General features: G+C 46.0%; 1 protein-coding gene across 7 annotated transcripts in view; it reads right to left on the reverse strand.

Annotated features, from left to right (window-relative positions):
* robo2 (roundabout, axon guidance receptor, homolog 2 (Drosophila)) overlaps positions 1-22966 on the reverse strand; it is a 228293-nt gene that overhangs the window by 14053 nt on the left and 191274 nt on the right. For 5 of the 7 annotated variants that reach the window (XM_088300860.1, XM_088300865.1, XM_088300859.1 and 2 more), the window contains 12 exons: positions 22463-22640; positions 21897-22063; positions 20808-20929; positions 17954-18185; positions 13827-13951; positions 13101-13272; positions 10872-11060; positions 9780-9806; positions 6935-6977; positions 2701-2828; positions 1769-2041; positions 785-910 (listed from right to left, as the gene is read on the reverse strand). In XM_088300860.1, coding sequence (XP_088156986.1) covers positions 785-910; positions 1769-2041; positions 2701-2828; positions 6935-6977; positions 9780-9806; positions 10872-11060; positions 13101-13272; positions 13827-13951; positions 17954-18185; positions 20808-20929; positions 21897-22063; positions 22463-22640 — 1782 coding nt within the window. The remainder of the gene's footprint in view (positions 1-784; positions 911-1768; positions 2042-2700; positions 2829-6934; positions 6978-9779; positions 9807-10871; positions 11061-13100; positions 13273-13826; positions 13952-17953; positions 18186-20807; positions 20930-21896; positions 22064-22462; positions 22641-22966) is intronic. The other 2 variants (XM_088300861.1, XM_088300863.1) reach the window with 2 other exon arrangements.

The following is a 22966-nucleotide window of genomic DNA, read 5'->3' on the forward strand; positions in this document are numbered from 1 at the left end:
AAAGCATGCATGGGAGGTCGATGGGACCCTCTCATTGGTCCCGAGGAGACGCGCTAAAGTTTTGTAGCCTGGGCTCATCTTTCAAATTGCAGTTTTCAGCTTTCAAACAAAGCTTCCAAGCACGTTTGGGGTTTTGAAGAATGGTTCCGAGGCTTCAAAACAGATATCGCAATGTCTTACGAGATTTTTCAAATGGACTTCCAGGAAACCTTTTCACGCGTGGTCTCGTGGTTTTTGTTTTGTTTTCTCTGAGTGTGGTCAGCTGTCGTTTGTAAATCTTTGCAGGTGTTGTGTCGTCGTTCTTGTGCCAAAGCCATGGAGTTGTCTTGAGGAGGACAATTGCAATAGAAATAAAACTTCATGTTGTTGAAGTGCGCTATAAATACATTTGAGGTACGTTTTTTTGGGAGGGGGAATAGTGTGTTGCGTTCAGGGGCACCTTTCTCTTTCAAGTTTACAGTAAATTCCTGCTTTTCCACGGCCAGATGGCGGGAATAGTCCAGTCATCATGTGGCTGATTCCAGCCATGCACGGCGATTGGGCGTCCTCATGGCTTTAATTGGGGCACGGCGTCAATTTGAGCGAACGTCATGAAAGAGGAGAGGCAGAGCAAAGCACCGCTGGTGAGGGACGGCGTTCATCAAAAGCGCCACGGATGTCAGCCTTGTGCATGCAAATTCCAAATCAATGAAGCAATTAGGAGCGCTGTCAATCAGAAAGCGGAGTAGCCCCGAGGGGGGCGTGTCCCGGGGAAAAAAAAAAAAAAAAAAAAACCCCAACCAACCTGAGAGGCTGCCGCTTCGCTCTGAGCTGTTGTGAGAGCTGGTGGTGCTGAAATCTTGCGAGTGGTTGTGCGGAATTCGATTAGACAGCCCGTCGCTCAGCCGGTAGTCGGGAATGAAAAGGAGGGCTGCAAGTGGGGAGGCCAAGAGGGCAGGATAAAAAAAATTAAAAAAAAATAGTGGGGGGGAGCAAAGCATCACAGTGGCGTCAGGTGACAGGCAGCACAAGAACATGCAAACATGCAGTCGGAGCACCCAGCAAGCACCAGAACGAGGGGGCGGGGCGACACGACGCCACGCCGGCGGGGGGGGGGGCGGAGACGCCGGTGTTAAGATGGCAACCATCCTGGGACGTGAACTTTTTGAATCATTTCAGAAATGCACATTTTTGTTGAATACAGCTCAAACTTTTTTTTTACGTTGACATCGTGACACGAGGGGCTAAAATTGGCCCAAAACAGACAAAAGACACATTTTTAAGATTAGTTTCGTTTAAACGGATCACAAAAAACAAACCAAATCAGCTGGCCTTTTTTTTTGGAAATTGAATTATAAATGATTAGCTCGAATAAATCTGATAATTCTTTCAGTCTACTTTTACGTTGCGGGTCAAACTGACTCTGAATATTTTAAAACCGCTTTTCTTCTTTTTCGATTATTTTGGTAAAAGTGCGAGTGATCCAAATGGGCTACAGGTGTGCACAAATGTTGCTGGAGCGTCATCCGCACAAACATGGCGCTTCATTTACCGAAAGAGAATCCGGTTTTTGCTCCTAATAACAAGTCCAAACGGCTCCCTCACTTTTGAGACTGTTCGCAAATGACATCATACATATGCATGAGCTCACACGTGAGGAAAGCTGATTCGGCCATTTACAAAATCAGACAAGCCTCGGCCAATTCTAAATGACCGCGGAAACACGGCTCGTTTACTCCAAGCCGGGAGCAAATGGAAAACGTCGAACCCCGAAAGGCTGGCGACTTACTGTTGTTGCACGAGTTCTTGTCGGGCAGCGAGTAGCCCAGGTTGGCCATCTCCTGCTTGGCCTGCAGCGACGCCTTCCACTGGGCGTCGGGAAGCTCCGCGGCCAGCTCGTGAATGCTGCCCGAGTGCAAGATCTGCGTGGTGGCGTACGGCGTGGCCTGCGACGCTTGGCCCGGGCTGCCGTAGTTGGCTTTGGTGGTGAAATCGATGCTGCTGTAGATGGCGCCGTCCGACAGCATGGTGCCCGTCTTGTCGCCCTGGTTGCTCGGGAGATCTGCGCAAGAAAACACCAGCAGCCGTCTATTTATTATTTCATCTTCAATTAATTTCATTGATTCGATTCCATTCGATTTGCACCGGAGAGACAATGACAATAAAGTGCATTTGGATTGGGATGTCAAGGTCCAAATTGTGAAGAAATCACATGCCGGATTTCCGAGTAAGAGCTTTTTCCAAGTGGTCAACTTGTCACAGACGGCTTTTATTTTAAAATGGGATTCTGATGCTGTTCAGTGCGGGGGCGGGATGCAGAGTGACTCGTCTGCCGGCAACCACGAAATCTTGAAAAATGCCCATTTCTTTTTTTTTTTTTGTCTTCTGGTTTGTGTTTTTGATGCCTGACTGAGTGACGAGAACATTTATTGTGCTGTCACCAAATCAATTCAATCAACAACTTTTATAGAAATGCAAACGCATTTGCGTCGAGCACAACAGCGGCGGTGAGCGAGCGCGAGCCCGTGAAGTAGCCGCCATCTCCCCACCCGCCGTGCGTGCCCAGCCGAGGGCAGACGATGCGGCGCCACGGCGGAAGCGTCCGCATCTGCGCCCGTCCTTCACGACTGGCTGCTCGGCGCCATCCGTTCACGCGGCAAACCGCCCCCAACCGCCATTCTGACGCCGTCCGTTTGCCGTGAGACGAGACGCGGCGCTCACCTCCGCGGCCAAAGTTGGAGAGATCGCTGGGTCCCCCGGAGCCGCAGTTGACGGGCAAGCTGGCGGCGGGCCACGAGTCGGCCAACCAAGGGTACGCCGGGTCGCTGGCGTTCAGTAAGCCGGGCCGGCTGGGGACAAACATGACAAAGCCGATTTTAGTCCAAACAGTCAAGTCCAATTTCAAGGAGGACCAGTTCCAAATTGATATACGTTTGGGATCAGGAAAGTGAAATTTGTTATCATTTGATTTTTTTATTGATTCATTTGGACGGAATGACAAAATAAGAGATGACTTGAAAAACGGAGGAATATGGCCACGCCCCCCTCCGCTCTCTTCATGTTTCAGTCGGAGTCATTAAAGGGACCCATTACAGACTCGCCATTGGAAATCAGTTTACTTTCAACGTCCGAAAACGGTGATCAATCGGCACCGAAATTAATGCGAATTCCGAAGAATTGACGTCTCCGTGTCGGATTGACGTGCGAATGAGGAACCGTGGAAGTGAGCAGAGCGATGTCGATGATGCTCGAAGGAGATCCATGCCCTCATTTTAATACCGAATGCAGATGGATGATGGAAGCGGCCATGTTAACGTTGCTGAAGCGTCCCTTTAATACGAACCGCCAACCAAATCAACAGAAAGCTCAAACTCTTTGCACTTTCTGCGGAAGCAGGAGCGAAGAACCAACGCATGACAGCAGTCGGCAGCCCAACCAGAAATCCAACACACGGAAGCGAGTTGAGATAAGCAGACGGCGAGCCTGTGAAGAGCGACGAGAAACACGCCGATGTGTTCCCGCCCGCCGCCCGCCAACAGTTGGCGGAATTCCTCCCGGGCAAAAGCGCCGCTTCATCTCCACCGTTTCTCCTCTGGACTTTTGCTCACGCAAGAACAAACTTTTTTTTTTTTTTTTGCTTTCATTAAAAGCTTTTTTTTTTTTACTTTGAACTGTGCTTTTTCCTCGCCATCATCCCCTCACAGCAATGTCCAGACAGCCCGAAATCTTTGACGACACATCAAACCCCCGCCGTGGCGAACGAGGCTTGCCGCGGGGGATGCTGGCGGGGGAGGAGGAGGTGCTTCCAGCGAGCAGGTGTTGTGCGCCTCCTTATCGGGGACAGCGAGCATGAAACGTCAGCCGTTAAGAGTTTAACCTGTCACGGGTGACTGTGGCGAGGCCATTAAGGCCACTTAACTGTACAATCACGTCAGAGCTTCGTTAGAGTCGGCAACGCGGGTGGGAGGAAAAAAAAAAAAAAAGCTCGCGCTTCACATCTTCATCAAAACTTAACGTGATCGTGGCTAATAATTATCAAGTCGGTCACATTCTGATTTTGGTTTGAAGTGAAACATTAACTCCAGACCAACTCATTTGAACAGAACTCTCACCTTAATCTATTATTTGGATCACTAACACCATTCACACACCGAAAACTTTTTTTTTTCTAATCTCTGCAACATTTAAAGTTGTTTTCTGTCTTTAATGACGCCTCAGAATGTGTTTGATGAAAAAGGCCAGACGGTCGAGGCCGGAAGGGAAACAAGATAGCGGCCGGAGAATGTGGGACTGAGCAACAAAAAAAAAGGGTCAAGCGCCCAGCTCTTAATCGGAGCCCTGCTCCTTGACCTCAACCTCACCGAAAGCCAACTCTCATCCCTAAATTAGATGTTGCCGGATCAAACACCCCCTTTTAATTGTTAACGGCGACGACACATCGCTGCACGCCTGAACAACGAAAAGCGAGGCCGTTCATTCCAACATTTACAGGGACACATGCTCACATTTGCGAGTGAAAAAAAAACAAAAAAGCGCACCCGATTCATCCGAGCTGGCGTGAGTACGCTTGTCTTTTCATCCATCACAGTCGAGATCACAGCAAGCACACGCAAGCTCGCGTCACATCCACATCGTGTCGGAAATAAGCTTCCGTCCTCTTTGGACCGGCGCTCGTCTATGCCCTGCGGCGCTACGTGTTGCGCAGGTGCGCGCCGTGAGGGGGCTGCCGAGCCCCCCTCCACCCCCGTGCTCTGCCTGGTGGGCCCTTCTTGTCTCGGCTCCGGCGGGAGGTGACGAGCGGGACTACAGCAAGGGTGGAGGGGGCGGGGTCAGTGCCGACAGCCCCGAGGATGAGGCGCTGCGGGTTCTAATGAGAAAAGAGACGGCGGACGGTCGCGTCCTGGCGAGATGCGGTGGCTTCCTGAATGCCAAAACAAGTCCGTGGGGGGGAGATGAGTCATTGAAATTGATGGCCGCCGCGCCTTTGACGCATCCTCGCCACCGACTGCTCTCACTCTACCGTCACCTCATCCACTTTCCTCCGTTCAAAGTCGAGTTTTTACGTTTTTACCGATGAGCACAAGACAATTTGGGGAGTGTTACTGCGTGCACGTATGCGTGCATCTGTGTGTGTGTGTGTGTGTGTGAGGCTTGGAGGGGCGGGGGGGGGGGGGGGGGGGGGTTTGGCCCTCCCCCGCCCAGCCCAGCAGGCACTTTGAAAGACGAGCGCCTGACAGCCGAATGGCTGCGTCGTCCTTGTATCCGTCACACCGCAGCACTCCCGCTCGGGATAATTAGAATAAGACTGATTTCTACCGGGGATATTTGTTCCACACACACCTTGCGTAAGTGTGTGTGTATGCTGCGCTTGGGGACAGGCGGTCATTCGTCTAATGAAAAGTTGACACCTGACTTTTAATCCCCCCGCCTGACCCGGGATGGATGGCAACCTTGGCAAGATCAAATCTCATTGGTGGGCTGCCCCCCCCCCCCCCAAAAAAGTGTCGTAAATACGCCGAGCGGGATGATATTAAACGGGGGCAATGTTCATTAATCAGCGTATTATGGAAGTTGGATTAAAAGCATTGATGTGAGCTAGCGCGTGAAACAAAGACGATTCACTCGGAGATGTTGGACGGAACTTTCTTTGGTCCTACTGACCAAAGTCGTGGCTGAACTCCGACTGAAGATGATCCCCGGAGGCCAAGCATGGAATTGCAGTGTAAGAATTGGACCAATTTGGGTCAAAATTGAACCAACCTGCCACTTGAGTCAACTTGACCCATATTTGGGTTGGCCTTTTTGTTTTCCACAAAAAAAAAAATTGTTTTTCAGGGAAAATAAACGTCTTTTTAATTGTTGAACAGAACAACCCAAAGAAGAGTTAAATGTACCCAAGTAGCCGGTTCGTCCAATTTTTTTGGCCCAAGTTGATACATCTATTATTTTCTTAAAGACTGAAGGATGTAGAATTATTGCATATAATACATAATATATAGACATATATTATTGCATAAAACAAGCAGAAAGGCCAATTTGACCCAAGTAGAGGATCCGAGAATTTTGTACGCATTCATTTTGGGTTATTTTTGACCCAACTACAGAAAAGCACATCTGCAAATGATGTCACTGAGATGCTCTCTGCACATCTTTGACTAACATGCACCAGGATGGAGATGGAGCAGTCAGCGCTCGGGGGGTGTAGGTTGGAACACGCACACACGCACCTTTCTCCTGGGTAATTATTTTTACATTATTACACGTGCTCAGATCCCGGCCGCCCACGCAAGGTGACAGGCAAATTTATCACTCCGGAGGGCTCCTGGCTTCGCCCGCAAAGATAAATGACAAAATAAAAGCCCTCTCTGCTTAAATTGTTTCGCTTAATTCCGCGAAGGAGATTGATGAGTTCATCTAGCGATGCATGAACGCTCGGGATGCGGCCGGAATGTATATTTTCGTATAATGTGCCGCTTCTTTTTTTTTGGGGGGGGAGGCGCAGAAGGGAGCGCAAACATCTGCGGAGCGGCTCAACCGGAGGGGCTCGTCGTGGAGCGCGATGCGCATCTGTCGCATTTCAATGTGGCCTCATCGATTTTTGAACAGTTGGTGGAAGTGACTAACAAAATAAAACGACATCTACAACGAAGATTCGATACGTATTTTGACAATAGAACCACAAAATAAAGTGGAATGATTGAATTCGAGGCCGATTTGATCGGATAGGGAACGACATGTGACGTACGTCTGATTGAACTCGGCAATCCTGTCGACTCGGCATTTCATTCGTTCTCCAATCAAAGACGATCCGCTTCGCATTTCGATACATTTCAAAGCGGAACGATTCAATTCGGTTCCGTTCGAGGCACTCGCATCGTTTAAATCAAAATCGATTTTTTTTGCGACACCCCTCATCATCCATATACAGAGACGCATCTAAATATTGTTTACTCACCTTCCATTACTCATCAGGCCGCCGTCGACTCTCTGGAACGTCACTGTAGCGGGAGAAAAAAAAAGACAAAGGCAAAGTGGGCGCATATTAAATTTCCATGATTGCATTTGGCCCCCCCCCAAAACACCAATAATGAGTGTGGCGCGTTATCGCTTTGCATATGTTGGCGACGTCAAGGACACGCCAAGCAAAACTCATTTTGTGGGATTTTTTCTGACTTATTCTCATCAGGTGCGTGATTAAATCTAAAAAAAATGATTAAAAAAGACAGCGGGATCATTCATCAAAGTGTCGGAATTCGGAAGACCGAGTGAGACGTCCGCGTTCTGAGCCGTTCGTGTTGTCTTGTCATGACCGCCACGCGCACCGACTGCATGAACACTTTGAAACCTTACCTCTGACTTCAAACCCTACTCTGAAATCGCTGCCCATGTTTAAAAGACAACCTTATCTTAACCTTATCTTAGAAACCCTACTTTCAGACAAATACTAACACCACAAGTAGCGACTTTTGATTCATAAAACAATTTTCTATTCATCTAATTTCCGATTTTAAGATCCCGATCATAAATCAGCAACGAGAAAGCATGCGATATCGGCACCGGTCATCGTCACGGGTCCCGATTCCGTGAAAAAAGTCCGGGTATCGCCGTACTCGCCCGTCTCTACTTGGAACTTGACTTGCAACCCAAATTTGAAATCTGAAGACGGACGCGTGTGACCGAATCCTTATTTAATACGCAAACATGAAAGGCTAACCTTAACTCTTGGTTGAAACCTACTTAACACCCTCCTGTATTTTAAAACTCGAACCTTGGAACGTCTTCACGGACCCTCAGGCAAAAAAAGACGATCGTGTTAGATGTTCGACGACCGGAAGCGCTGACGGGTTTCAACAAGACTTTTGGTGGAAATCCCCCCCCAAAAAGAAAAAAAAAGAACAAGACTAAAAGTGCTCCTCTGATCTTTGTCATTTGCTCTCACTTGTTGAACACGCGGCGATGAAAGCGCGTGTCGGCGACTCGACATTGGCTTTGCACTTCTTTCAAGCGGGAAACTCCAAATTACGCAACAATTGGGACTTGTCATCAATCAGCACATCAAAGTCGAATTAGAAGAGCATGCCAATCCTAAGCGGCTCTTGAAGCCCAACCCTGGCTTGAAGCCCTACTTTGATAGCCCAACTCAACATTTCACACCAGAACCTTGACTTGAAACCAACTCAACATTTGTCAATTAAAAACCTCAATTCTGTCTTCAATCCAACATTTTAAATCCTAACCTTCATTATGTCATCAAAACTTGATTTTTTTTTTTTTGGTCTTTGTGGAGTTTATAATTTCGTATAAAACCTGCCTTGGATTCTAACCACCTCATTGAATCCCTGACCTTGAATTGGAGCCTGAATTTGCAACCGCAATACTTGTTTTGCAATCTTGACACATTCCGTCGTGCCTCCAAAGTTACGGCGCACTCGTTCTCCCCCAAAACACTTTGAAGCGAGCCGGCGTGCCGTCGTCAACCTCTGTCGCCTCCTCAGATAAGCGCCCGATGCCACTCGGAATGCCGATGAATCTCTTTTAATCAGCACTAAAGGCAGGCAGGCAGGACATGATCAGCGTATAAAAAAATAAATAAATAAAAAAATGCCATCAAATCTGCCCGGCTGCCGATTTGGCTTCTCTCAAGCTGACAGTTTTCGGACACTCGCAATGCATCACGTTATTGTCAGTACAGGCGAGAGCAAAGTAATGTTGTCGCTAATCCGTCCCCGACGTTTGACCTTCTTTTCAACTTCTATTACATCGGCGAAAAATATTTAAAAAAAAAAAAACACGACAACATTTAGAGGTGATTTATCTGTGATGGTGACTCGGGCAGACTTTTGCAAAAGAGACTGAAATTAAAAAAATGGGTAAAAACGTTGTTAAAAACTTAAGTAAATGTAAATATAAAAGAGGGGAAAACATTCCAAACTGAGTTAAAAGTGGAGCTCGACTAACAATTGAAGTGATTTTCATTTAATGTCGATTTTTTGGGGGGACAAAAATGATTAGCCCCACGCAACTCAATCTGCCTGGCATCACGTCAGCCTATCAGGTTAAAAAAAAATCTTTTTAAAAATCTGATATGAATGCTGCCCTTAGCTTGCTAGCTAGCATTTGTTTGTAGTAGATCTTTTGTTTTCATTGTGATCAAGAAACAAAAATCCTTTTACCCTTTGTGAGGAGAAGCGGTACAGATAATGGATGGATGGATTTTACTTTTCCCATTTTATTGAATTTTTTTTTTGTTTAACAAACACCAATGGCCGCATCACAAACACAAAAACACACGTACACAACAAACACTTTGGAGAGACTTTGCAAAGCTTTTCAGTGCCAGCCAATTAGCAATCGTTGATTTGTGAAAGACAGGGGTCGCAAACTGTTTGGTTTTCTTTTACTAAAAAGTAGTTTAAAGTCATCAAATGTTTCATTTTACAGTTGAACCGAACCCCAACCACATTTATGCACGTTCATTTTAATTTGTTTCAATCCATCAAATTACCAACTATTTAATAAGATATAAAATTATGAAATCAATACAAAGATAACTTAATCTATTGCAAAGGAAAAAGGGCCAAAATATTGCCACAAGCATGACCGGACTTTTTTTTTTGGACTCACTTCTCACTTTAATTTGCCCACCACCGTTTCATCGTCTGTGTCAGATTAGCATTAGCCATGACCATTAGCGGAGCAAATTGAATAAGCGGGCAGGAGAGAGAGGTGGGGGTAGTTTTTGGATGAGGGTGAGGGGTGAGGAGTGAGGAGGGTGAGAAGACGGGACAAATGAACAGTACCTGCAGGGGTGAAGGTGAAGGACTGAACTGCAAAACAAGAAGACAGAGAGGTTGTGTGTTAAAGCCAGCAGAGGTAAGCTAAGCGCCGCTTTGGGTGAGGTGGGAGTGGGAGTGGTTGCTCTTGCTGCTGCTCTGTACACCAGCTAGGCTAGGCTAGGCTAGGCTAGGCTAGGCTATGCTAGGCTACAATGTCCTGTGGGGCCAGCCCAGTTTGCTTTGTTCGGTCATGTGTAAAGACCGTAATCCATCCTGGGTGTGAAACAGATCAACTGAGGTGAGGTTCCTAATCAATAGTTCTCTTTTTAAAAACACCAACTCTGGTTTGAGACCTGAACATGGAACAATATGAAACCAAAATTATAATCTAATATTTATTTGAAACCTCACTTGAAGTAATCGCTCTGGAATGAAACGTTCAAAAGTATTTACTTGAGTAATCACCGACACAGTTTACTGATACTTTTGTTCCATAAAATTCAGTTCAGACATTGACAGTTAATTGTCTGACACACATGCTTCTCTCAAACTGGCGTGCATGATTTACCCAATGTGAGATTATTTTGCCATTAGTATCCATGGTTGGTATCGGCAGCCTTCCGATACTCATCCATCCCGAATTGAAAGCTCGATTTTGAAACCCTAACCACGGCAACGAAATAAAGACCTTCAAGCGATGATTTAAAAAGCCTGACCTGAAACCCTAACCTTTGCTCGAAACCGTCCACAGAAACGTGTGTGCAGCAGGAAAGCAGCCGAAGCTGAGAGTTTACACGAAAGCAGCGACAAACTGAAAAAAATCCAAATAAAAAAGTCACAAACACAAATGCAGAGCGTCACACAAGCGGCCATGGCGCTTATTAAAAATGGTGAATGTCCGACTGCAAAGCTTCCTTTTATACCAGCCGGTTCGGTCTTGACCGCACATTCGGACTTGCGGATGGAGGGGGTGGCGATCAATGAAAGAAAAAAGAAAGAAAAAAATGTAAAAAAAAAAAAAGACAGGTCGACTGCGCGGGAGGAGAGTCGAGCGCATTCAGCGTGACGGAGCGACCGGCGGCTATGAACCAAAATGTCGACACGAGGGTTCCCGACCTGCGTAGTTGCTGAGGCCCTTCCTCTTCTTCCTGCGCCAGTAGAGCCAGATGCTGAAGCCCATGAGGATGACCCAGCAGGCGCCGCCGATGCCGGCGATGAAGGCGGGCTGCTTGACCACGTCGGTGATCTGCTCCGTGATGCTGTTGTTGCGGTTTCCGTGGATGATCACGTCCTGGAAGGCCTTGCCTGTGCGGGGAAGGCGGACACGGCCAAAGGCGTTACGTTAGCGCCGCCGCAACAAGCTGCGAGCTGGACAGAAATGACACCGAACGAAACATGCCCAAGTTGAAACCGAAACACTCGCTCGGGCCTGAAAGTCTTTCGTGACGACCAGAACCAAACCAGTGTTTGCAACGTTAAGCCAAGCGCCAAACCTTTACTCTCGCGTGAAAACCCGAACTTTGGCATGAAACCCTTTCTGAAAACCTAAAAATGTTTTGAAACTCGGGCCCGACTGATATGGATTGTTATTTCGGCAGAATACATTTCTGTGAAACGATTAATCGGTCCATTAATTTAAACAATTATAAAATGAACAAAATAAATATTTTTGTCCCTTGATGCCAACAAAAATAAATTATTTACAGGCAACAGTTTTTCGCTTTCGCATTTGTTTAACTTCACAACAGAGACAGAAATCGGCAAAAATCGTAATTTGAGAATTTTTGAATGTCATTATCTTTTTTCTTATGTTGAAATGTTAGGAAAAAAAATCTACAAACTCAACCACCTGATTAATCGGGAGGGCCCTGCTTGAAACGCTAATGCTGTCGTGAAACCGCATTTCAAACCCTAAACCTGGTTTTGAAACCCTAATTCAAACCCCGACACCTGATTTGAAACCCCAACTTGAAACACAGACGACACTTTGTCATGCGGCTCTTGTGTTGGTCCGCTGTCGAAATAATCCAGTTGTGTGGAAATGGGAGTCAGGACATTGATTAACCTCAGAACCCGTGCAATAATTTCCCGTGAAAGCTATCGACCAACGGAGCGCGACACCGAGTCACGAGGATGTGCAGTGCAATATAATGTTGGTGTAAAAAGCCAAAACACACAAAGCTGGTAAGAAAAAGGCCCAGGTGAGCCGCTTGTTTGCCAAGTCGGGTCTCTAATTCACTCCAAGGCCGCGAAAGGTAGCCACGGCAAACGCGAGCCGGCGAGCGGACGAACGGATCGATCGCTGCCGTGTCCGGTCCGGACGCGCGCTTGACGCTTTTGATGATGTTTGGGATTACGGGGGGGGGGGGCCGCTGGGGAAATAAGGCCAACGACTGTCGGCGTTATGGATCATAATGATAGAGGGGAGGGCACACAAAAGAGGACACTTCATTAGGTACCTCTGAATTTTGATCAAATGAGTGAAAAGGGAAAATCTGACTTTGAAACTCCACAACGGGCTTTAACCTAAGCTGAGTTTGAAAGCCCAATTTAAAATCCTCCACCTCGTTAGACGCCCTAAACCAAGTTTAAAACCCTCGTTTGAAAAACCTCCACCATTGGTTTGAGACCTTAATTCACACAATGCCCTTCATAAAACCCTACCCAAAGCTCGAAACCTTAACCCTGGTTTGAAACCTTAACCAAGGCTGGAAACTTACTTTGAATCCTCAAACATTGACTAGAGATCCTTGTGTTGAGGCTTCAAACAAGTGCCGTCAAGTGAGGACATTTTTTTTTACTAATTAATCGCAAAAAATTCCGTAATTAACTGTGATTAATCACATGTTTCCACTACTATTTTTTTTTTTGTGAAAAACATCCTGTAATTTATGTCAAAGTATTTAACTGCGTTCAAAATTTGGAAATGAATTTCTAGAGATTCATTTTGACAGCACTACCTAAAAGCCAAGTTGAAAACCTCCAACCATGTCTTGCAACTGTCGACCCTTGTTTGAAACCCTTCTTGGAAACTCAAACTTTGGCATGAAACCCAAAATTGCCTTGAAATCCTCATTTCAAAATCTAACCCGATTTTTTTTCCCACTCCAACCTTTGCTTGGAAATCTATCACCTGTTTGAAAGCCCAACCCTTCTTTGACACCTAAACCCAAACTCAATCTTGAAATCCTAATCTTGTCTTGAAACGCTGCTTTGAAAACCTAGCCGTTGCTTTAAATCCCGTGTTTGAAACCTTAACTCAGGCTTGAAAACCCAATTTGACACCTGGACCCGAGCTAAAGTTGTTACCCAAACTTGAAAGCCTCAGACAAAGAAAGTTCTTACCGATAATAATGGACTGGGGCTCGCTGCGGACGCCCACCCCGGCGCTGGTGCCGGCGGCCACTTCCACCCGGTAAACCACGCCCACTTGGAGCCCGCCCACCACAACCGAGCGAATGGCGGCGTCCACCGTCTTGTTGACGTGGAAGCGCGTCTCGTTTCCGAGGCACCAGATCTGAAAGGGACGCTCGTGAAAGTCAATCAAGGTCATGTGACGTCAAAAGAAATGCAGGCATTTCTATTCAGTGGGCTCGATAATTAAAAAAAAAAAAAAAAAAAAAGGCCACCATGCGAAAATTCTTACACAGAGAGTCGGAAATGAGTGGCAGCGACTGCGTTAATTCATTCAAAGCCTACAAAATGTCCTTCTACTTTTTGATGCCTTGCTTTCTATTCAAGATATTTTCGCAACATAACTCATGAATTCATCAAAAACCAAAAAAAATGGATAATACTTTTGTATCATGGTATCGTATATTTTCTAGTGATCATCGGTACTCACTACTTACTTACGCAAATGTTCCTTTGACTCAATGTACTTTTATCGTATTTTTGTTTTCAAGAATAAGGGAAAAAATAAGACATGCTTTTTTATTTGATAATTGCTTTGTTTCACGAGATATGCGACAAGCTAAGCTAACTAGCGAGCTAAGCTAAACAGCATTTATCAAGGTAACTTGTTTGCAAAGTACCGAATGTCAAATTGGCATTGGCGAGCCGTAAGCTAACCTTGTACTCTTGGATGATTCCATTCTGATGGTCCGGCGGAGGCGGGTCCCAGGAGATGCTGATCGAAGTGCTGTTCTGGTTGCCCACGGTCAGAACGGTAACCTGCTGAGGGGGCGCACTGGGAGCTGTGAAAAATACAAACAAACGACGCAAGTGTTTGGATATACTCAGAATCAGAAATCAGAACCCCACTTGAGCATTTTCAAGTCTGATGCGGTTGCTCAGTGTGATGTGCGATTGAAAAGCAGCTTTGTTATTCTCAACAGTAGAAAAAAAAATCATAGACGCCAGAAAAATTGTGAAGACAGATCAGATTTGATTCAATGGAAAAACTCACTTTTGTGCTCAGGCCAAAGCCATATCTAACAAATTAAAAATTAAAAAAACGCTTTGGCGCCATCTAGTGCCACGCAACTATATTGAAGTAAGAGGAGGAGCCCGATGTGGCATCTTCTTGGGTGGGCGTCGGCTAGTTGCAGATTTTCACTCTCTAGGGCACGGCTCGGCCCCGAGACGCTGAATTTCGTCTCATACGCCGATGATGGCGGGCTTATGTCATCTCATCTCGGCGGACGCTCTCGTTTTTAGAACCTCGACACGTGGACTTTGGTTTGCGGCAGCATAAAGTATTAAAAATAATGTTTTGTCATTTCCGCAGCAGAGCTCCGAATCCTGACAGGTCAATTACTCGCACGCCGCCTCTCGCTCACCTCGCCTCCATCCAAAATGGCACTTGTCACCCAGTAAATCTCGACTCATCCCTCAGCGCCACCGGCCGCGCGCTCCCAAGATGAATGGCCGCCGTTATGAAGCCGCCACCTCAACCCCATTAGAAACAATCTACCAGAGGAGAATCTGATCAAACGGCCGCATTCGATCCAGGTGACGCGGCGGCGAGACTCGGCCAGCGGCCGGCAAAGTCGTTCAAAGTTAATGGCGACGATGATTTAGCGGCTTATTATCATGCATATTTGCGCTAAACAATTCCCATTTATCATTCGAGCCCACCCTCAGCGGGGGTGCTAATAGAGCCATTAGCCGCGTGATGTATGGCGGCCGCAAATGTGACCTCCTGTCTCTCACGCCGGCGCCAACGCCGGGCTGGATAATGAAGAAATACAAACAAATCATATCACACGCGGCAAAATGAGTCGGCTGCAATTGCTCATCAGGGCTCCGAGAACCGAACGGCGGCAGTTAGTCAGGAAAACTCGCAGCGACTGCGAGAAATACACAGCGACTAAAAATAAAAGTCAACAAGACGCCGTTTTGGGCGGGGCGCGTATGACCTTGCGAAACATGCTTTTTTTCCCGCCGTACCACAATAAAGTGTAATTGCACCTCCACTCCACTAGTTGGCAGTGGCGCTCTCCTTGCCCGTTGTGCGCAGCGACAGTGTAGGTTGATTTTGCAACGGATAGTGGTGGTGAGGGCGCAAATTGTTTTCTTCTTGCTAGGGGGGGCCGTAAAAGAAAATAATTGAGAAGCACTGATTTAGCCACTTTGCCTTCATTTCGTTCTTATAGAGGCAAATTGCAAACTGGAAAAAAATAATCACATTTTAATGCAATAATTGTCACTTGATATCATGATTAAATATCATATTTTCACATCACTTGTCACAATATGTAATAAAGTTAACTATCTTGGGAAATAAGAACGAGACGCCACCGCCAGCCGACCAATAGCGAGCCTCCATCCGTCCAAAGGCAATCTGGAGGCGTGCTCGCTAATGGTCAGCTCAAGTTTTAATCACTCCCGAAACTTGACTTCTCCATCTATCATCCGGTGTCTCGGAGGAGCCCGGAAGCCGCGAGCTCGGGCGGCCTATCAGCTCGGAGCAGGCGTTGTGGCGGGGGGGACTTCGGACCGGAATAGAAAGCAGTCAATCACACCAAGGGACCAAGATGCAGATAGAGCGAAAACGGGAAGAGTTATCTCCGCCGGTCATAGCCGGGACACGCCGGCTCCGAGGGGCCTCGGGGGCGGCGGGTTGGCGTGTTTTCTCTTAGCTGTTTTCTTGCGCGCTGACGACACGGCGGGCACGCTGGCTGCTCCCGGAGATACGCTCCCTTGGAAGAAGGGCGGGAAATAAATGGACCTGTCACCCTGACGCGATGTGAACAACACACGCGAGGTGAGACGAGATGGCCTCCGTCGCCACGACAACCGGACCATCACATCACTCGCGGCTGGACCGGGACTTTTCGGAACTATTTAAAGACGATGTCATGGAAAGGTGACGTTTGAAAGGATTGTATTTGCAACCTGACAAGATCCTGAAACTTGCGGACCAGATCATTCTCCAAATGTCCACTCAAAATCTCTTTGAAGTGATTCGAGAATAAGGGGTGAGGGAGCCTACGTCCGAATCGCGACAATTAGCAACGCGACAAGAGCAAACAAAAATTGGAACGGACACTTCTAAGTGACTCCAACACATTTGAAAATTTTTTTTTTTGAAAATCAGACTTTGTGTGCTAGAAAAAACATATTATAAAAACTAATATAATATTTTTATTTTTATTTTTTTGCCTTTTCAGGAATTTTTTGTTGTTGCACGGTCGCGTTAAAAAAATAAATAAAATAAAAAAATCAGGCCCAAAAATGCCTTTATTATTTGTTACCATGTCTCCTCGAACCTTTCTACAATTAACAACAAACACGAATAAGTTTGCACATGCTGAAATTTGATGCGTCAAAATGACGGTGACGTTTCAAATAACATCACCTGCACTAAAAAAAAAATTAAATAAATAAATAAACAAATTAAAAAAAACTGTGTGCAGTAGAATAGGCCGTGCACATTCGGAGTCCATCATTTTTTGGTGAATTTATTTGTTCGGGAGGATTTTTGAAGTGCTCATTCTGGTTTTTTTTTTAATTCCCCAAAGATGGCGACCACTTTAAGTACAGAATAGCTGCAGCTTTGCAATAAGCAGAACACTGAGTTAGTTTGCAATTATTCTATGATAATCTAGCACTTTATAAGGTCTCGTAGAAAAAAAAAAAAAACCTTTCCAAACATTACATGGAAAAAAGACAAGGTACAAGAACAAGCTTGCCGCATAAGCAAGTAAAAACCAATTAAGCGCCGGGAGCACCGATGACTGATTCTTTTCAAGCACAACCGCAACAGTACAATTATATGAGTGAGTTTTCAGAGGCGGAGCCAAGAACATGTTTGGGAAAATCACGCCACTCGGATGAAGACACGTTTGACCAATCGTCTGGAAATACCGCCATGGAACTCGAGGGGATGATAGCGAGTGGCTCCCTTTGGAGCTATTTCGCTTCTGCAAAAAAAAACTTTGCTCAAAAACTCATTTGGGCTGCGAGAAACTTCATTATTTCAAAGTTCAACCCCTCTGGAGAAGTTTGAAGTGAGCTTAAAATTAAGAGTTTCATTACTTGCATTTATTTTATTGCCAGATGATTTTCAGAGCTGGGCACATGACCCTTTTTCTTTGCCGGCCGCGATCTCTGTACCGTTCCTGCCTTGACCCTCCGGCATTATTCCTAAAAAAATTATTGCAAAAATATTGATTGCATTTCATCCCTTTGCTCAAATGCAACTTAAGATGTTTATTTTGCCTCTCAATTGCTTCTTCGCACAGCGACTCGTATCGCTTCCGCGTTTTTGCCACTCTCTCTCTCTCTTATCCTTGCTTCATCCATTCCTTTTCAAAAAACTTCTCATCCTTTGTCCTTCCAGCCCTAAGATAGGATGCCCATCTCTGATAATCGGTGTGTGTGCACGACTACGGGTTTATGCCACACTTCATATAAAGTTTTTTTCACCGAGCAATTTCCGCCGTGCAAAGACTTGTTTTTTGTGTTGGCACGCCGCACTGTGGCCTTGTCAAAGCTTGTCCGTCATCTTCACTTGACAGAGTGCGCGCGTGCTCCAATCACACCTCGGGCCCGCGCCTGCCGGGTGATGGATTAGCAGTCTGGAAGCACCAACGCCCCGCACACACTCGTAAACAACGCCCCGGAAAAAAGGCGCGGCGGGCAAAAAAACTGCGATTTTCTCTCAGTACCGAGAGATATGACAAACGGCAGCCCGGGGTGCTCGCGAGTCAGCCGTCGCGCCCCGAAACAAAACGCATCACTCTTGGCCGTACCTTCCTCGGTGGTCCGCGCCGTCTTGGATTCGCTGTCCGTGCCTTGGAACTCGTTGAAGTAAGGTCGCGCTTTGATCTCGTACACGATGCCTTTCTTCAGAGACGACAGGAGGGCGCCGCGCTCCGACGGCACCTTCACGTCCTGCGTCTGCCAGTGTCCTGGCGACGGCAGCCCGGACGTCTGCCTGTACACGACTCGGTAGCCTTGAATGAACTGCGACTGGCGATCCACCTGAAAAGAACGCCAAAGTCATTTCACTCTGTAAGTGGCGCCGACGTGCTCGCGATGGAAATTGTTGGCAACTGTGCTTGGGCAAATCTGGTTTGAATATAAACTAAATAAATAAATAAACTGGCCAGCAGGTGGCACTGTTGGGTCTCTGCTGGATGAGATCATCGGCTATCAAAATGATGAGCAACTTCATGAACATGGCGGATCTTTGCAAATTGGATCGTCACAAGCTGCTTGTGATTGGTCAAAGTGGTTGCCATCTTTTAATCTTCTACAAAAGATGCCGGAGATCATTCGTGCATGCACACGTACACAAATACATGGCACGCACACACACTACTAAATACTACAACTACTAATATTGTTCCAGCCAGCGTTTTTAATGTCAAACCACCTTTGCGCGCTCATCTCAGCTTGTTTGTTTTCTTTCAGGCAAACGAGATGATTCATCCTGCGAAACCGATGATGATGACGGCAGTGCCTCAGTGGCGCATAAAAGTGCAAGTCCGATACGAAGAGCCGGTACGATCCGAGTCCAACATTACGACAATTGCAGTGGCTCAAATGTTTTTAAGACATCTGGGAACTGTTTTTAATTGTGCAAAACGTAAAAAAAAGCATAATCGCTCCTTTCAAGTTGGCCATATGAAACCGTTTTTTGTTTTTTTTTTGGGGTGGGGGGGGTGTACTCCCTCGGATTGCTTCCACAACACTTTAGTGGCCGTTACTAATTTAATGGTCACTTTTATCACCAGCTCCATCTCCGCTTAGCTTAATGAACGCTCTGACATTAACGTGCGTCGCCCGCCTTACGAGTTGCCACCTCTTAAACGTTCCGGAACGCCACCTTGAAGGACACATGCGTGTATTCGAAATACCAAGCGGCACTTACCAACTGGGAATGTCACAGCCAGGATAAGAGCAAACGTGTGCCATTAAATAAAGACAAGACCGCCTCGCTCAGCGCACCAACGCAATGGCCGCATCATTCATCATAATGGCTTGTTAACAGTACAAGCAAAAGCTCAGCTTTTCCAAACGACATCTTAAACAGACGCTTTTTTTCTTTTTGCCAGAGTAAATCAGTAAAATGGCATCGGCTGACTTATTAATGGAATGATTTGGGAATATAAAAGCTCTCCGAGCGGAGGTCCTGGCTGTTTGTGGAAGGCGCGTCGCAGGCTGATTGATGAGGGTCGTCGCGGTTTTGCGTAGATTGGATGTTGCCCATGTCGTCGTAATAAAAAAAAAAAAAGCCTTCGTCTTAAATTAGCTGTGCGAGTCCTGAGGTGAGACTTATTACTCGGGTAAATAAACATGTCAGCAGGAAAAGTGCTAATGTGGCGCGCGTTTGGAAATGGAAACAAGCAAGCCCCCCTTTTTCACACACATACACGAACGGCAATAATAAATGCACATGCCGACCTGAGTGATTTATACAAATAATAAAAAAATAAATTTAAAAAAAAGGAAAAAAGGGAAAAAAAAAATCCCGTTCAATGAGTTTGTAGCTGCTCGGTAATTTGTCTCATGCGCTGAGGCTGTGAAATGTAAGAAAGGAAGATAAATGCGTCATATCGGAAGAGGAAAAATATTGTTTGCTAAACACTTTATTACCATAAACATTCATTTGCGTCTTGCGCAAGAAAAACAAGATGGATCAACAAGCAGATGTTTCTCTCATTTTTCTGAAACGTCATTTAGAACTCGTACTCTTACTTACAGGCGGCAAACCAATGGCATTTTTCTACAATCCCATTAGGAAAAAAAAAAAAAAAACACCAAATATGACCTTCGAGACGGATCTTTGACGACATTTCCAAATTTGGTAAAAGTGCTGTCACTTGTGCGATGCTTTTCTACCTTTCGTACTCAAAGCGCTTCACACGCTTTCCTCATCTAACGACGGATGACGCAACATGAAGAGCAATTGCGACTTCAGGATCTCGCCCAAGGACACTTTCACGTGTTCACACTGGCCGGGGATCGAACCGGCAACTGCTGAGTTGGGAGACGACCGCTCTACCACTGATCCACGACGCCCACTATTTAGATGAAATAATTGCAAGACAATAATTGAGAAAAAAACCACTTAAGATAAAATGCCCTAATAGGATGCTAAACATGAACTCAGGAGACTCAGCTCAATTTTACAAAAAAAATGGAAGCATTTTAAATTTGGGTTTGAAAGATCACATTTATTTTGGCAGATTGTGATAAAAATGCAGCAAATGATACTAAATATAACCTCAATAGATTTATTGCGTGATAATTATATAATCTCTTTGAGTTGAAAATTGATCATTTTGTAGAAGAAAAAAAAAAAAGAAAGCCCCAAAGTACAAATGTCTTTGGAACTAATCTCACAAGAATTATTTAGTGAAATTAATGTGGACATTTTTTTTTATTAGTATTAACTTGCAGAATTTATTTAGTTTGTCCCCCCAAAAATTTCAGTCCACACGAATGTAGCATTGGCGCAACTTTTCCTCATACTACAACGACTCCTTGCCTACGTTCAATTTAGTAATCACTTAACGTCACTTTGATGATGCTCAGTCGAGCGTTGAGAAAAGAATTCCTGATTCTGTATGGCCACGCATCGGAATTCTGCCAACTCACCGTCCACGTGACCTGGATGGACGTGGGACTCAAGACCACGGGGTTGTGCAAGCGAACGATGACCTCGCCCAGCTCCTTCTGCACGTGTCGGTGGTCCACGCCCTGAGCCGGAGGACTGATGTCTGCCGGGGGCGAGAAAGACGGAGGACGGGGCTTGAAACTTTTTGGCGTCGACACTTTAAGTTGACCAATAACGGCTTTTGGTCTTCCCATCGGCTAATTCGCAGACGACTTTTTGACTGCGCTGAAAAAAAATATCAACGATGTCACGGGTGAATTGACTTTTGCTTGACAAAGTCTAGAGTTTGAACGACAAAAAAAATCTGACAAAAAATTTAAATATCATTTAAAAAAAAAAAGGTGAGTACAAAAATAGATTTTCAGCAATCAGATTTTTTTTTCCTTCTGAATTTGCAAACTATAAAATGCGGCAGAACAGACCCAAGAGTAAAAAAAAAAAAATCAAGATTTATTGAGCGTATTTTCTGAACTCTAGAGCACCCCTACTGGTGAAAGAAAAATTTTTCATTGCACTTTTCATTTCCAGGCAACAAAATTACAACAGTGGATAAAATTATTTCTCAAAAGTCACAAATCATATCCAAAGTAATCACATAAAACGGGTCCAAAAAAAACTGCCCGTGTCAATAAAGACGTCCATATATCAGTGGGCCGCTTCTACGTACCTGCATGAGGATGAAATTGAAACGCACTCATCTTTTTATGAAGCGCACACACGCACTCGCCTTGACGCTATTTAGCCCAAAGGCTGATTATCATATCAATGTAATCAGGAGACGGCGGCCCGGCCGCCACCGTAATAAAATCTCCAGCCAGCCGGGAGGCGGTGCTTTCTGCCCGTTCTATTCATTAACATAGCGGCGACGGCGGTAACTCAGTTAGGCCGTCCAAGAGTAGACATGCTTACTTTCCGTAATTGCTTAAGTGTAAGCCGTAATGAGGCCCGGCCGAGACGGACCAGTTTGACCTCGTATTTCAGCGTAAAGAGGGTGATGAAGGCTATCGTAACGCTGACGGGCGGCGGCCTGCGCTGACCGTCTCAAAATGACACGAGAGACGACACCCTACCTTGAGTTCTGACGGGCTCCGACATGGGACTCGGGTCGCTCACGCCTTGGTTGTTGACCGCTCGGACCATGAACAGGTAGATGGTGTTGGGCCGCAGACCTTTGACGGTGAACTGGGTGGTCTTCACGTGATCGGCCACCGTTTGCCAGCTGTTGCTCACCGACTGGCTGCCAAGGGAAACCACATTTTAGTTAGGATGCTTCAAGAGGGTGAAGACATTCCTGAAGTACGTTTTTCACCGGGTAGGCATCACCGGGCTGAGACGGTGAGATTCCGGTTTTTGGACAACGGCAAAAACTTTGACACCAGAACCGTTGGGAGCGTTTCAGGCCATGCGATCCAATCCATTTCAATGTCGTTCGTACGAGGCGGCCCGGATAAAGCGTTTGCAGCGGAGCAAAGCACAGAAAATCCGCCCATTCTGAGCTGTACGACACGGCCGGCTAACAAGACGGCCACCGTGCCGACCCGGAAAATTTCATGACCGGCTTCAACATCATGCCTCAGACGCATTTTCAAAAACAGAAATCTTTTTTGTCGAAATGTACGAAATGCGAATCCCGAACCTGAAGGCCTCGATGACAAATGAGCTGACGGGCGAGGCGCCGACCAGCCCGGTCTGCCAGGCTAGAGACACGCTGCTCTTGGTGACGTCGGTGACCTGAGGCTTGGAGGGCGGGCCGGGGAGCTCGTCGTCGTCGTCGTCGTCGTCGTGGTTCTTCGGGAGCGCTACGCCGCCAGATTCTGCACAACGTCACATCAGAAAGTTGTCCAAGGCGAGATTTGGGAGATTGCGGCTAGCGGGTCAAGTCATAAGATAAGAAACATCAAATTAAAAAAAGAGAAACTATATCTTATTGGTATAAAACTAACGATGATTATAGTGGAAATGTTTTTGTCTTTTAAATTTCACGATTGTTCTTTCTGGGTTCATACAAATTTATTTCGGAAACGCAAAAAAAGAAGCAAGGTCAAACTTTCGTCGGGCAATTGTAGGTAATTTTGTTACATAATCCTCAGTAACTTTTTTTTTGTTGGCCTCAACAAATAGTCCAGATATTAAAAAAAAA

Source organism: Idiotropiscis lumnitzeri, chromosome 7 (assembly GCF_059441095.1).
Source record: "Idiotropiscis lumnitzeri isolate Australia: NSW breed Sydney's pygmy pipehorse chromosome 7, RoL_Ilum_1.0, whole genome shotgun sequence".
Taxonomy (NCBI): Eukaryota; Metazoa; Chordata; class Actinopteri; order Syngnathiformes; family Syngnathidae; genus Idiotropiscis; species Idiotropiscis lumnitzeri.